The 16677-nt window shown below is 33.7% G+C and overlaps 1 protein-coding gene across 1 annotated transcript; it reads left to right on the top strand.

The window, feature by feature from the left end:
• Positions 1 to 9619: 9619 nt before the first annotated feature.
• Positions 9620 to 10654, top strand: LOC139860301 (uncharacterized). Its single transcript, XM_071849066.1, has 3 exons — positions 9620 to 9814; positions 9893 to 10296; positions 10510 to 10654. The coding sequence occupies exons 1-3, from the start codon at positions 9620 to 9622 to the stop codon at positions 10652 to 10654; spliced, it is 744 nt and encodes a 247-aa protein (XP_071705167.1).
• Positions 10655 to 16677: the final 6023 nt, after the last annotated feature.

The following is a 16677-nucleotide window of genomic DNA, read 5'->3' as shown; positions in this document are numbered from 1 at the left end:
GTGATGAGTTGAGGCGGTTTTGTCTCCTGTTTAAAATCCTGTGATTGAAGTCTCGCACACTTCAATGGTGGCGCAGAAATCGAGAGATGGCCCAAGCTAGCAACGAAGATCAGATTATTACTCAGGTATTTGAGTGTCGAAAGTCTTCCTTCCCATGGCGTGGAAGTACGGCGTGTCCCGGGTGTTTATTCGGCGGTGTTCAAATGGAGTTCCATAATCGGGTGATCTAGAGTTGTTGTGGGTGTTTAACACAAGTAAAAGGTGAAGATTACGTTTTGGCAAGTGTAGTTGAAGTACTCTTTATCAAAAGCTGCTAACTAACTTGTTGGTTAGAATGTGCGTGTCCCAAGAAGCTTTCTTGGCGGTATAGATGAGTAGGTTCAATGAAGTCGAGACAGGTAATCTGGTATGGTTGAGGTTGTTTAACGTCTCTTCGAGTGGGAGATTGTTGAGTGCGAAGCGAGTTAAACAAGAAGATCGAGAAACTGCAAGTATCGCGTTTGAGTAGAGTTTGTTGCCAAACGCGACGTGTTGGAACGTGATGAAGTCGACTGGAACACGACAGGTGTGGCAGGGATCGAGTTGGATGCTGTCGCGTCTTGGTGTCGTGTTGGAGCATTGTTTGTCGCAAAAAGTGACATGGTGTCCCGGAACGCGATGGTTTCCTTGGCCAGTAAGTCGATCTAGATCTTTCCATGTTTTGTTATTTGCACTATAAATACCCTCATTGTAACCTGTAAATACTGTGCACGAAAATAATAAGAAAATTTCTCTGGTTTACGCCCGTGGACTAAACCCTTCTCCGTGTTTTGGAATTGGGATATAACCACGTTAAATCCCTGTGTCGTTTATTGCTTTATCTAATTCGTTTGTCGTTCGTGGATGTGTGATTAGATTAAATCATACGTCTTGTTTGGTCCAATAATCCTAACAACTACATACGATAGTAAACAACTAGAGTCATACCATAGCTTTAATCTACCTAATTACATACACTACATGCATACTACCACAAAGTTTTTTTTTTTTTTTGTTTTTTTTTTTCATTATTAAAATTGAAAAAACTGAGATATAGCTCTCCATTTAGATCTACGCATACATAGTGGACCATCTCAAGATGTTGTTGATGTTGGTGATTTTAGTGTCATCCAACGTACATTTTAGTTAGTTGCGATTTACTTGAATGCAGGTGTTAGCTAGCTATATTTACCAACGGGTTCGGGAGAGTGTGGAGTACACACCCGTAAGAGTTGGCTACTAACTGTCGCGTAAAATGCGGGGGTCAAGGGGGCTGCGCCCCCTTGCGGGGTCCAAGGGGCAGCGCCCCTGGCTGGGGTACCGCTCCCAAATGAGCGGACAGGGGTCGAGGGGGCAGCACCCCTCGCGGGGCTCGGGGCAGCGCTCCGAAACCTCAACAGAAATTGCACTATTCGTTAACTAGAAAAGTTGCATTCGAATAAGTGTCAGCGAACAGGTATGCCTTTTGGTATAACCGATTTTTCAGCCAAAATTGAAGGGTTACAAACTTTCGGTTTAACTGTTTTCCTATAACAGTTTATGAACGTTTTTGTTCATTCATTCTGCATTCATAAAACCAACAGAAACACACACATATTCTCTAACAATTTGATCAGTGATTTCGTTGGCCAAAACACTGATTGCGTTCTTGTTTGATCCCTGTAAAGATTTCGTGCAACTGTAGCAATCGTAGGGTCGAAATACTTTATAGAGATAGTGATTACACGATTCAAGAACGAATCCAGCAGTCAATTCATACCCGATTTCTAACAGTTGATTGGTAAAACTCGACAACTGCAGGTCTCGTTTCAGAAGCTGTAAGCATAACCTGATGTGTGGTTGAGTATTGTGGCCTATGCTGGTAAAGGCATAGTTGTTGTCGAGGTAGTTGCTGCTCGTTAGGCTTATTTCCCTTTGGCCCAAAGCACCCATCAGCTGTCCCGAAACCGTCTAACCCTACAATAGTGATATCTACCATCTTGGATGCCATGAAGAAGAAAATTGTATTAAAAGTTCGGTATTAGTTTCGATGTATATATGTTTGTGTTTTGTTGTTGTCTTTATGAAGTTTAAGAGAAGAATACTTTTTATAGATGCATAACTTTGTCTCTTACTTTAATATACAAGAATATTTTGATTCTTAATAAGAAATGCCATAAAAATGGGCATGGAATTAGTTCCTTTCGGATAAGCTATTGGATTGCTTCCTTTCATAAATATTGTTTATACAATCTTGCTATACATATCTTGCAATAAACCTTTACAAATTAAATCATCGGAACAAAATAATCAAATACTTATGATGATTTGAGGGGTCAAATTTCAGCACCGAGTCTTAATTAATCCAACTTTCTAAAGTTACCAGATAGATACATCAGCACTTCAGCAGACCCTTTTCAGATTCAACCCACCTTATGTTCATAATAGATTTTGTGATTTTGACTAGATTGATGGATTAATGTTATGAAAGCAAACATCATATCATATTATGAAACTTTAAAGATGATGTGAAAAATTATGAATATTTGTTTAGCTTCTTAATTTACTCTAATTTAGGAGGCAGGGCTTGAGTAATGTAAATCTGCACCGCACCGACTATGAGTACTACACATCTAACCAATCCTCTCTTCTGAATCATGTCTTTGGAGTATCACTTATATTCTGTATATGTGATCTTCGATTGCTTAAAGGTATTATTTTGGTTAACTTGTATCTCAATTAGTTTTGATAACTTCCTTAGAAATATGCTTTGTTTTTAATCAAATTTTGTGTTTTTTATTTGGTGCATTATGGTTGTTTAGTTGACTTGGATCAATATTGAAGTTTGGAATTTGGATTCTGAGAATCTTTGTTTTGTAATGACTGGTGCTTGATTAAGGCTTGTTTAACAATGACCTGAATTGTGATTTGATTTTTAGATCTTACTTCTACCCTGTACAGTGTTGCAGAACTCGGAATTACTCGGTTTTGCAACTCAGGGAGTACTCGGTGATAACTCGGTCAAACTCAGCCAAAACTACGGTATTACCCGGAAAATCGGTCAAAACTCGGGATTACTCGGAGAATTGGTCAAAACTCGGTCAACATTCTAGTACTCCCCGAGTTGCTGACTACTCCCTAAAGAATCCCGACCGAGTAGCGATTTTTGCAACCTTGATTCTATCCTTGGTTTGAAAAGGCGATAGGCGATCCGAGGGTATCGGTACTCAAAGGCTGAAGTGCTAGGCGCTAATGATAGAGGCTTATACATAAATTAATTCATAGTTCTAATTCAATAGAGGCTTATACATAAATTAATTCACAGTTTTAATTCAACCACCTTGAAGGAGTTATCCCTTATCTTTTATATCCAACGGTTATAGTTTGGTTATTCATTTCCGAGCTTTTCAACCTTAGGCTTTTATCCTCAGGGCTATTAAAAACCTTTTGTTACCAAACGATTATCTCATCCCCTCCTTTATACTACTTGAATTAAGCTAATTAGCTAGTCTAACAATCGTTTGTCATACAACTTTTAAGGAATTGTCTTTATTACCCGTAAGAGATCCAAGTTAAATTGACAATTTCAACATATATCATCTACATGCTTTTCAATATAGGAAAGACTATTGAGTTTGACCTCACTCATAAAGATTTTTATCTTAAACATTAGGCTGATTCAAAGCATATAGGCTTATGGCTGCTAATAGTTGGTTGGTTGTTTAGTATTAGAAGTATATATGCCTTTTAGATCTTTCTACCTGATATTGTATTTCTACCTGATATTGTATTTGACACCTATCTTGTCGTAGGTGTAAAAGTCATAATATTCACAAGCATATTAAAGAGGGTGGCCAAGAGTATGATGCCGTGTGTCCATTATAATTCTTGCTTAATAATTGAGGATTAGAATAAACTATACATAATAGATCAGACAGTAAAATTTTATACTACATGTACCACTCATGTAGCCTTTAGACCCAGTTGATATTCATTGGAAAGTTATTAATCAAATTTGAATTAGGCTCTATATATGTTTGTGATAAGCAAGGTTTATTATTATTATATTTCACCAATTAGACAAATGCATTTTTATTGGCCGGTATTTCAAGTGCGGTTCCATTTTTTGTCAAGATTGAACGCGTATATATTCACTTCCAAGATTAAGAAACAATTCCTCAAGTCCGTTGTGTGTGTGTAGATTGATCGCGTATTGTAAGGATTATAGTACCTAAGCAATAAAGTAATTCCAGATAATTACCCTTCCACAATCAACAAACGAAAGAACATTAATGAAAAATTAAAGAACGAGAGATTTAACGTGGTTATATGTAATCGAATGTCGATTACTTTAATCCACGGACCAACTAAGGAGATTTTATTGATATAATTCGTACATATACATGAGGGTTACAATATGATGATTATATAGGCCAAAAACAACAAGGAAACACCTTGGAGAACAAGAAAAACGCCAATATGAAAACTTCCCGTCAGACGAGCTACGTTGCGGCTATATGGGGCCGCGCCGTGTAAGGATTATAGGACCCAAACAATAGAGTAATTCCAGAGAATTACCCTTCCATAATCGACAAACGAAAGAACAATAATATAAGAATTGAAAACGCGAGATTTAACGTGGTTATATGTAGTCGAATGTCGATTACTTTAATTCACGGACCAACTAAGGAGATTTTATTGATATAATTCGTAGATATAGATGAGGGTTACAATAAGATGCTTATATCGGTCAAAAACAACAAAGAAACACCTTGGAGAACAAGAAAAACGTCAATATGAAAACTCCCCGTCAGACGAGCCGGGCCGCGCCTCAAAGGCAAAACTCCGGACAGTAGGTTTCTTCAATCTGATGCTCTGTTCACGCGTTAGGCCGCATCGCGCCTCCCAAGGCCGCGGCGCGCCTCCCTGTTCGTCCGAATCCTTTTGTTTTGATATTCTTCACATCCAACATTCTCCCACTTGAAGATAGTCAAACCCATGACTCACATTGTCAACCCATCATACAAACTAACCAAGATCGCCAAAGCACCATTTACCGCCAAACTCCATTTTGGGACACACACACTCCTATCACATACGCCGGATATAACAACCCTCATTTTTCCACTCTGTAATGACTATAATACCCCTAGGGTTTCATTGTTGATTCGTACTTTATATTAGGGTTGTTATCCAGACGTAATAAATGAAGTAATTAATACTCGTCATTAATGAACTAAACCATAAACCTAATCATTTAGTGTAAACCCTAATTATTTAATGTAACCCTAACCCTAATAATAATAATAATAATATTATTATTATTATTATTATTATTATTATTATTTTTATCATTATTATTATTATTATTATTAAGTGTATATATTACGTATTTAAAAAGTATATACTCTATATATTAGTGTAAATAAAATATAAATGTGAGAATATATATAAAATGATTAAGTAATGGGTAACAAATGTAAATTTGTAAAATAAAAATATATGTATATATATATATGCCGAAAATATAAATAAATATGTAATTAATTATGATAATTAATTAAAAGAAAATAAAATGCAAACAAATCTAAAATGTTCCATTAAATAAATAAAAAAAGGCCTAATCGGCCGAATAAAAAGGAAAAAAAAGAAATTAAGTTTTATTTTTATAAGGAAAGTAGTTTTCTTGTTCACCAAGTATTTTCAAGTATAAATAAACCCCTACAACCCCATTATTTTTCATTCACAAAAAATTTGGAGCACACACAAAACCCTAATTTCTTTTGTAAGTCTTTTTCTCTCTTTCTTTTATTTTTTTCGGTTTTTCTTTTTCTTTTTCTTTTTTCGGCCGAAACCCCCAACAAAGAAAAAAAAATACTTTTGCACTTTATAAAATTTTTCTGAATTCATGGTAATTTACTACATGATGATTAATTTTTCAGATTTATGAGTTGATTTAACAATTTTTTTTAATTTGTTTGTGTTTCAATCGATCGAAAATACATATATATATATATATATAATAATTATGTATTGAATTAATTAAATTATAAATTATGCATGTAAATTCTTAATAAGTAATAAGAGATCTAGGAAAAATAATTTTTCTGATTTTTCATACGTTTTTATATTTTATTTAAATTAAAACAGTTTCTTTAATATATATATATATATATATATATATATATATATATATATATATATATATATATATATATATATATATATATATATATATATATATATATATATATATATATATATATATATATATATATATATATATATATATATATATATATATATATATATATATATATATATATATATATATTTATAAAAATTAGGAAAAGGCTATTTAAGCTATATAAATATTTTTCCAGTAAAGTATGATATTTATTATTTAGGTCAGAATATAATTTATAAGAATTAAACTCGAATTATGTATTATTTAATTATGGAAACAAGGAGAAATTCATAATAAAAATATATACAGTAAATAAAAATAAATAAATAATTTTTTTGAGTTCTTAAACATTGTTTGGATCTGGGAAAATTATATAAATTAATTTATGGGTCGATTTAATAATTATTAAATAATTAAACTCTTTTATTATATAAATAGAGGGTAAATAAGGAAATAAATATAAAAATAAAAAAATCTTTTATTTAATATTTTTCTATAGGTTTATTAACTGTAAGAAACTTATAAATTTTTAAAAATAATTATTTATGTTTATTTGATATTTTATGTAGAATTAAACTTGTTTTGTGATTAATTTAAGAATGGAAACAAATATAAATACAAAATTGTAATAAAATTACTTTCTTAAATTTTTCTACTAATTTTTATAATTAACTAAGACTATAAAAATTATGTATATGATCATTAGGTGTTTAATTAATTATTTAGGTATTTATAGATAATATTGAATTAATTAAGTACTATATTAATAAGTATCTTGTAAATTAAGTAATAAATGATATAACACATTTATGTTATATGTATTGTATTAGATAATGATTAGTAAATTATAAATGTTAATTAATCCGTGTTGTAAGTTAGTAATATTAGCTTGAATAATAATACATATATAATTATTAAACTATTAATAGTTATATAATATTAATAGTAACTATATATATAATTAACTTAACTATATAATAAAAGATTATACACCTATAATATGTGAAGGTTATAATCAAGATAACGTGCACTGTATACGAACCTCGCCGCTACATATGGCCTAGGGTGGTCCTTGTTGCCTAATGGGAACCACTTGTAGATTTCGAATGCCATGACATAGATTCTGGTCAAGAATCCTGGGCGCCCAGTAACAACTGACCATCAGAGTGACTTGTATGATAGCAACGAGATTTGGGTAAAGGTGTACAAAGTCTTATTATAGATTATAACCCGAACTTTCTATAATTAGAAAGTTACTATAAGTGAAGACTTTCCATAAATAATAACTTTTTGAAAATGGAAATTATTTTAGAAAACCATCGTTATTAGTATAATACTTAAGTCTTTTAGGCAATATCTGATCGTGCATTCTATCCCTAGGTTGAGATTCCGATCACGTTCTTCCGTTCAATTCATTTCTCTTGTGGAATAACTCTTATGTGCTACTAAGGTGAACTCATAGCCCCGCTTTTTATATATTTTATTATATTTTATAAATCTTGGGGTGAGACACATGCTTATTTTAAATGATTTACAATTTAGATACAAGTGCCTAAACTTTTTGATATGCAACTTCGTGAGACTTTGTTAACTTGTATTCTTACATGCAAAATCCCCGCCATAATATCGTTAATTGCTGGAATTGTAATGTTGCAAGCTTAATTATTGTGAGTAGGCCTATTGAGAGTGACGTCTCTACCCATTGACCGATCGTCAAGGGGGTACATAATAATGATTACCGACACCCGTACAGTGTCAGGGGTTAATGTTTAGCTCGATATTATAACTCATGGCATATTGAATATTTTGAAGTTTTGAACTAAATCATGTGGTCTAAAACTTATTAATTATTAAACCTATGATGTTCACTCAACCTTTGTGTTGACATTTTAAGCATGTTTGTCTCAGGTGAAGAATAGCTTATGTGCTGCCCTATGTTGATTGCTTGCTGTTGCATTGGAGTCCACATTATTTACATTTTATCATTTGCTAAACATTTATTACATTTGGGTTTACCATGTAAAACAATTCGTTTTCCGTTGCAATTAAATTACTGATTTTATTAAACGTATCATTTAGAGTCGTTCTCGTTTATATAACTGTGTGATGATATTGGAAAAGTCATATTTACCCCCGGCCCTATTTGGGGGATATGACAGATTGGTATCAGAGTCAGGTTTGTTATAGAGAACCAGGATCGCATTTATGTGTGCCTTATGTGTTAGTTAGGGTGCCTAGCAATCTATAGGACTATGACCTTTCCTGACTTAAGATTTTAGTGCCTTTCATTATTATTTCCTTTCGTGCTTTTACGACTACCTTAGAAACATTCTAATTTCTTTCTTACCTTTTTATTAGGATGTCGAGCCACAACCCGATCATTATTTCTGACTCCGAAGAATCTGATATGGAGAGATCCGTTCACACTCCAGCTTATGGACCCGTTTCTCCACCAACATCTATCATTTATCGACCAGCTACTCCACCCGTATCTCCGGTCTACACACATGCCAGTCCACCACACTCATCGGTGAAGGAAGAACCTCAAAATGATTATGATAGGGATGATGAGGGTGATTATGAAGAAATTGAAGAACACATTGAAGGTGAGGATGATTCTGAGGAGGATCCCGAGGAAGAGTCCGAACCTGAAGAAGAGAATGTGGTTTGAGAACCATCTAATGAGGAGGTTGATCCAGCTTATGATGGTCTTGGAGTTATCTGTAGTTTAGAAGATGATTTCGAGGAGGAAGTTGAACCTCATGTTACTAAGACTCCCTCACCTAAGAGGAAGGAGCCGGAGACTCCCGCTACTGATGATGCTAGTACATCTAAGAAGTCAAAGACTTTCGAGTTTGTCTACTCCGAGTATGATCATGCTCTAGTTCGGTGTGATATCATGAACCTACAGAATCGCACTGTAACCTTGAGAGATACGTTCCACGAATGTTAGGCTAAAATGGGGAAGCGCATGGACTATACAAACAGCGATGTGAAAAGGGTCTATGACAAGTTCTCCGTGATGTTTGCTAGGCAAGAGAGAGAGCTCGACCGCCAGCATATTGTACTGGTGGAATTAGAGAATTTTGTAATGTACTTCAAGGGGTACATTAAGGACCATTTCAAGCCTCCGTCACCTAAGAAGGATTAGATCTTAGGATTCTCATTTGTTTCCATTTCCATTGTTTATGTAAAGGCATATGCCTAAGTTACATTAGTTTTCTTTGATTCATGTAAAACTAGTGGTTTTATGGTTTAATTCAAGTATTTAGATTACATCTTGTTATTCCTACCATTTATCATACCTCATTCGTATTTGTTTGGATATATCTGTTTGGTTGTATTTGTTGTGTAAACCTTGTGCATTTATCAAACTTTTCATTTATTAGCACCACGAACTCTTCAACTAATACTGTAATTATGTATTGAAGAACGATGGCTCAATCAACTAGAAGTGCTACCAATATTCCGAATGTCTCTCTGACTCCTGCACAATTCCAACAGCTGTTGGCCGCTGCACAAGGCAATCATAACAACCACGGGAACAACCAAGGAAATCCTCCCACTTCTTGCAGCTACAAGGAGTTTATGAATTGCAAGCCTCCGTCTTTTAAGGGGAATGAAGAAGCTGTAGAACTGACTCGATGGTTCGAAAAGCTCGAATCCATCTTTCGTATCTGTAACTGTGCGGATGTCGACCGAGTGAAGTATGCCACTCATATGCTAAGTGGCCTAGCTCTAACATGGTGGAATGGTTATGCCCAAACTGTGGGGCTAAATGCTGCAAACGCTATTCCATGGCCAGTTCTGAAGCGAATGATGACAGAAAAATTATGTCCGCGAAACCAAATTCAAAAGTTGGAAGTTGAGTTCTGGGAATTGAAGGTAAAAAGAACCGACATCGAAGCTTATACCAACAGGTTTATAGAGTTAGTTACTTTGTGCCCAGAGATGGTACCAACTGAGCTGAAAAAGATAGGAAGGTACATAGAAGGCCTTCCTGAAGAGATTCAGGGAAATGTCATTGCTGCTAGTAAGGAGACTTTAGATGCGGTGATACTGATGGCTCAAAACCTCATGATGGCTAAGAGGAGAAAAGCCGCGGCAAATAAGTAAGCCGAGTCTAAGACAAATGAAGGCAAAAGGAAGTTTGAACCTGCTCAGGGATCGAGTTAAGGTTCGAATAAGAAAGTTGCCGAGAATTCCAAAGGAAGTTACTCTGGAAAACAACCTTTCTATAAGCGTTGTGAGAAATACCATTCTGGGTGGTGCAATGCTGAGTGCACCAAGTGTAAGAAGATTGGCCATATATCCAAGAATTGTAGAGTTGCAGTTCCTCCAACGGATACACCTGCAACCAAAGCCAACGCAATCGTTCCTACCTGCTATGACTGCGGTGAGAAAGGGCATTTCTGCAACCAGTGTCTGAAGAAGAAGGGCAACACGGGGAATGCTAATGCTAAAAGTTGAGTGTTTGTGATAACTGCTGAAGAAGCCCGTGATGATGATGAAGTGATAATGGGTACGTTTTGTGACAACCCGGAAATTTCCGACCAAATTTAAACTTGATCTTTATATGTTTCCGACACGATAAGCAAAGTCTATAATGTTGAGTCTCGAAAACTTTGGAACTATGTTCATATGTTCAATTACCCTTTGACTGTGCTCGACGATTCACGAACATTTACATGTATATAGATATGTATATATAATATATAGTTATATTAATTGAAAACGTTAATAAATATTAGATGTATAATACTTTACATGAACATATTTGTTTCAATATGTTTTTCGATGGAATTTGAAGATAATATCAAATGATTAATTTATCAGTTACATTGTGATATGATTTACGTGTCTCTGTTGTGAGGTCCACTGTGATTTAAGAAATCTGTTCTTTTTAACAATATTCGGAATAATTGATAAAGTGATGTAAAAACAAAGTGTCAATTAACGAGTGTTAGTCAAAAGTTAGTGGAGATTCCTGCTTAACTTTCAATGTGGGTTTTACAATGTTTACCTCATGTTTCTTGATAAGTTAATTATTTAGTTTTCATAATATTGAAAACATTTTACGATATAGTTGAAACCTTTTTAAAGGATGATTTGGAATATAACTGATTCTGGAAAACTAAATTTATAATTACTCGATTTAGTTTCAAATGTATGAAAATGTTTTTCTATCTAAAAGAACTTTGTTACAAAAACATTTTGAAAATATAAAAGGAAACAATATTAACTTTCTCGTAATATATATAAGAATTTAAAATAAATAATATAAATGTCGAAAAGTAGGAACATATTATAAAACTTTAAGATTATTTAAGTTATTACAATTATCATTAGAAATTTTAGAAATTATATAAAATAATTTGAGTGTCACGTCTTCTCTAAAACGAATATCTAGAATCACTTTGGACAATTCGTTATTGAGCCAGGATGATAAGAATGAAGGTTTTAACGTTATCATAAACTTTAGAAATCTTTCTAGAAAACCTTTTGACAAATTATAAATGATAATATATATGTTTTATAACGTGATAAAATATAATATAAATTTAGATTTAAAACGATTTGTTATAAAAATTTAATATATTATTAAACATATTTTGATAAATAACGAGACATTGATTTGAAGAAAAAAATGACCATAACACTCAAAAGTATAAGTTACATTTCAATTAGTATAATTATTGGTGAAATAAGTCTAATTATTGGTAAATGTACACGTCACGAAACATAAAGTACCCGTTTTCTAAGCGTACGAAAATGCGTTCAAGAAACCGGAACTAGGACATAAGTCGAGTGACAACGTACGAGACATCGGTGCTAAAATTACAAGTTAACTATGCATGTAAATATAATATAATATTTAATTAATTCTAAATATTAAATATATTATATATTAAATATAATAAATAATAAGTGTCGGCAGAGATTTACAAAAGAGTGTAAGCTGTAAATGAAGCCCATGCGATCGCATGGCTTCTCCCTTTGCTTTCCATGCGATCGCATGGCAGTGAGGGACAGGCAAGGTGCTATAAAGCTAGATCAAATTCTTATTCAGATTCATTCATACAAACTCTCGATCTCTCTCTATAATTACAAGTATTATTATTATTATTATTATTATTATTATTATTATTATTATTATTATTATTATTATTATTAATATTATTATTATTATTATTATTATTATTATTATTATTATTATTATTATTATTATTATTATTATTATTATTATTATTATTATTATTATTGTTATTATTGTTATTAATCCTAATAATATTATTAGTAGTGTTAGTATTATTATTATTAGTATTTATACATAAAATACTACGACGGAGTGCTGTTCAAGTAATTTAAAAATGGGTTTTCGAGCGGGGTAGAGCTAAAGAAATTATGGGTTATAGCTATGGAGGTTATGGGTAATATTCGGGGGTATGCTCGTGAGATCAATCTAGTGTTTATCATCTTCGTTGCGTCTACGTACTTTCTTGCAATATTTAAGCTCAATATTGATACGTGAGCACTCATAACTTAACTTTTATATATTAATAGTGTATCCCTGAACAGTGCTCGAGTATAAATTGTGATGCCCTGTACAAAATCAACGTGTACGGATCATCAACAACAGGATCATTACATGGTCAAACACTATATGCTAATTTTTTTAAAAAAAGGTTTGCATTCATAAGAAAAGGTAACGTCATAACCAACGTCAAATGTTTAACATACGATAATGTGCCTCGACGAATAGAAGGCGTCAATAAAAGTACGTGACCCAATGGTCGTTACAAATTCATTGTTTCAAAAGTAACATAGTTTGAATGCAAAATAAACGTTTCATGCGAAGACATCTCTAATAAGCGCAGCGGGAGTCTATAAAACCTGGCAACTACAGTGAAAGCAATCAAACCTTAAGCACCTGAGAAAAACATGCTTAAAAAAGTCAAGACAAAGGTTGGTGAGCTATAGTTTAAGTATAACAGTAATGTAAGGTAGGCCACGAGATTTCAGTATTTCAAAACCGTATGAAAAGTATATGTATAACCGTGGGCACTTGGTAACTAACTTAACGTAAATAACACCCCTAATATGGCCGAAACGGACGGTTTTTATTTGCGCGGTGTCGTTAGGCCGTGGCTCGCCAGGATCAGCCACTCGTGGGAGAGGGTACTGTTTTAAATTTATATTTAGCGGGGCCTAAATCTTACTACTCCTTATAAGCAAGGGAAGTATGACCTAGAGTCGTATTTTTGAGATATCAGTAACATCGAACCTATATTGTAACCTAAGATAGTTAGGGAGTAGTGAATATTTATTTTGGAATTTTCTAGTTTATAAGACAGATAAAGTAAATGCGATAAAATTTGTAATTCACATAAGGTTAAAGTAAGTGCATACTATGACTTCATCAGTTAATCTGCCGAGATTATGGAATGCTGGCTCATCAATAGGCAAAGGCCTTGTATTCATTACACTGGTCCTAAACACCCCTGTCATAAGACATGTCACTGTGTACCGCGTTAGGCTTAAAGATTCTGAATAGACAACAACGTTCGTTACCCCCGACGCCCGTGCAGTCTGAATACATGCATACACGTTCAGACGGCTCATCCAATTGAGCAACTCGGTTGGGTGACGTATTAACATTCCAAAATGGTCTAAACTTTCTTAAGCATAATAGAATACATGGTTTACCATATCCGAGAGACATGATGTGTTTCAATGCTTTCGTTAATGATTGGTAAAAGATAGTTAGGCCCTTAAAAAAGTTCAACCATAAAGAACACCATGGCCAAGTCAAGTCTGACTTCCATGAACACGTTCGGTTATCCTAACGGTCCAATCCTTTATGTGTCTAAACAAACAGTTCCTTAATTAACTAAGAATACCTCAAGCGGGGTGCAATGCTTGAGACCGCGTTATAGTGCAGTGTACTGGTCAATACTAACCGTGTTCCATGGCCTTACTTAGCAGAGGTACAGCTTACAACAACCGCTGTGCTTCAGCGTGCACGTACGAAGTTTATATGCTTGGTGACTACACTAGCATGGTCTAGGACCGAAAATGTACTAGGGGTCTAGTCAGATGTTTCACTACGAAAGAGTCCTCTGTCAGAATCCAAAGCTTGATAGACTTACTACAATCGGTGTGCCTGGGTCGATCTTACATTGTATCCGATAGACTTCTCTTACCAAGGGGTGACACATATAGTGTACTCTCAATCGGGGTTCGCGACTTCCCAATAACAGAGCCTATAACTACGTTCTATTAGTTGGAAAAGCGATTGAGTTTAAAGCATAATCGGAAAGCATTACGACAACATACACAGACCATAATATTATTTTGGCATTATAACTACTTACATTATAGCATACACTAAAGATAACTACTCGCTAATCATGGCAATAATATCATAAAACATTATATAAGATAAAGGATAGAAGTACCAGTAGATTAAACGAGTTCTGAATACAAAAGTGACAACTTCAAGACTCCAGACCGCTCCTAATACAATCTTCAGCGTTCTTCTCCGGGTACTAGGTTTCCCGCACGGAGTCGAAGGCCCTGAGAGTATGACTAATATTGTACAAGAGAGAGAAAGAAGTGAATTGAAGTGTGTGTTGGAATGAATGACAAAGACCCTTTAAATAGACTTGGAATTTGCCAGCATACGCCTGGCAGGGCGTATGGCAGCCCGTTTTTGGCAGGCCGTATGCAAGGCTGGCCGTATGGTGGCTCGTGTGGTGGCACGTATATGGCAGGCCATTTCCATACTGGAAGGCCGTATGGCAGGCCATATGGCAGGCCGTATGGCAGGCCGTATGGCTTGCTGGTCAGCCTTGATTCCCTGGATTGTAACTTGATTTCTTGTCTTTTACCGTTTTCGCTCTAGAATCTTCGTTTTAGCTCCGATTCTCTTGATTCTTTTTGCACCGCCTTGGTAATTACTTGTTCTTAAATTCTAACCGACGAAGTGGGTATTTTGTCAGCAAAGTTCGAATCTTTCTTGTTTTTGAGCCTTAATACCGGGGTGAAAACGTGACTTTTTAGCCGATATCAAATATCCCACACTTAGACTTTGCTTGTCCTCAAGCAAACTCTCATTTTAAAGAATCTTTTCGGCGTTTCTTTTCTAATAGCCTAAGCGGTTTGCTTTTATTATAAGAGCAAAAAGATAAGGTGAGTCATCTATGTTAGGATTGAAATTATCTCTGCAAGCATGCGAGGAGGTTACATGACATAGGGTAGCTTTCACGGGTCACTCAAATCACTCAAGTGTTTAGGGTTCCCTATAGATCTAAGAAATGAATACACTCATAGCCAGTCATGCTGCACCCATCGTCATAGGCTTGATAAAGACTCAAATCCTTGCTGCTAACGCGAGAACGGTAGTAATCTCAGCTTTATGGGTTATTTGTCAATGATGGAGAAGGAATTTTGGAGTGGTAGTGAAGTTGTTTTTGAAGGGTGAGATAAAAGGGTAATATAGTCTTTATACAGACTTTTATTCGGATAGATAAGAGTGCTGAAGTATTTTGAGAAGCACTTTTGAACTTCTCTTCATTTGATAATCATTTTCGATCGAGTTCTCTCCGGCATTTCTTTTATTTAGTTCTGCTCCTTCATCATTTTTTTTGGAGGCTTCATCTCGAGAAACTTTTTGCCGGTAAACTTTTTCAAGACCTTTGCCATGATACTTGAGAGGTTTATAACATCAAGTTTTTGGAAGGAATCTCATTTTCTGGGTTTTCTGAGAAATAGTAAAGATGATATGGATGTGGTGGTGGAGTAGAAGTAGTGTGTGATGACCCGGGAATTTCCGACCAAATTTAAACTTAATCTTTAATTGTTTCCGACACGATAAGCAAAGTCAATAATGATGAGTCTCAAAATTTTTGAACTGTTTTCATGAATTCATTTGACCTTCGACTAATTTCGACGATTCACGAACAATTAATTGTAAATAAATATATATAGATATATATAAAAAAAATATGTATATATTATAGATGAAATAATAATATACGATTTAATTGCTTAAACTAAATAAGTAAAATACAAGAGAAAAATATAGTTGTTATGATAATATTATTATTACTCTTATTATTTATACTATTATTGTTATTACTGCTATAATTGTAATTAATAAAATTCTAATAATTTTGAGGTTATCAAAATAAAGATCTTAAATATAAATCTTATTATAGGAATGATTGGAATTATAAATTAGTTGTGAGTTAAATAGATTATTAAAATATTATTATTATTATTATTATTATTATTATTATTATTATTATTATTATTATATTAATAAAAATAATACAAATTATTAACATTAACATTAATAATATCATTATAAACATTATTATAACTATTAGCATCATTATTTCTAAATATTATTATTATTATGATAATTATAATTATTAGTAACAATAGTATTATGTTATTATTATTAATAATATTTCAGTATTTTTATTTAG

Source organism: Rutidosis leptorrhynchoides, chromosome 7, assembly GCF_046630445.1.
Source record: "Rutidosis leptorrhynchoides isolate AG116_Rl617_1_P2 chromosome 7, CSIRO_AGI_Rlap_v1, whole genome shotgun sequence".
NCBI lineage: Eukaryota > Viridiplantae > Streptophyta > Magnoliopsida > Asterales > Asteraceae > Rutidosis > Rutidosis leptorrhynchoides.
The sequence above is the reverse complement of the archived record's forward strand: the minus strand, read 5'-3'. Positions and strand labels throughout refer to the sequence as shown.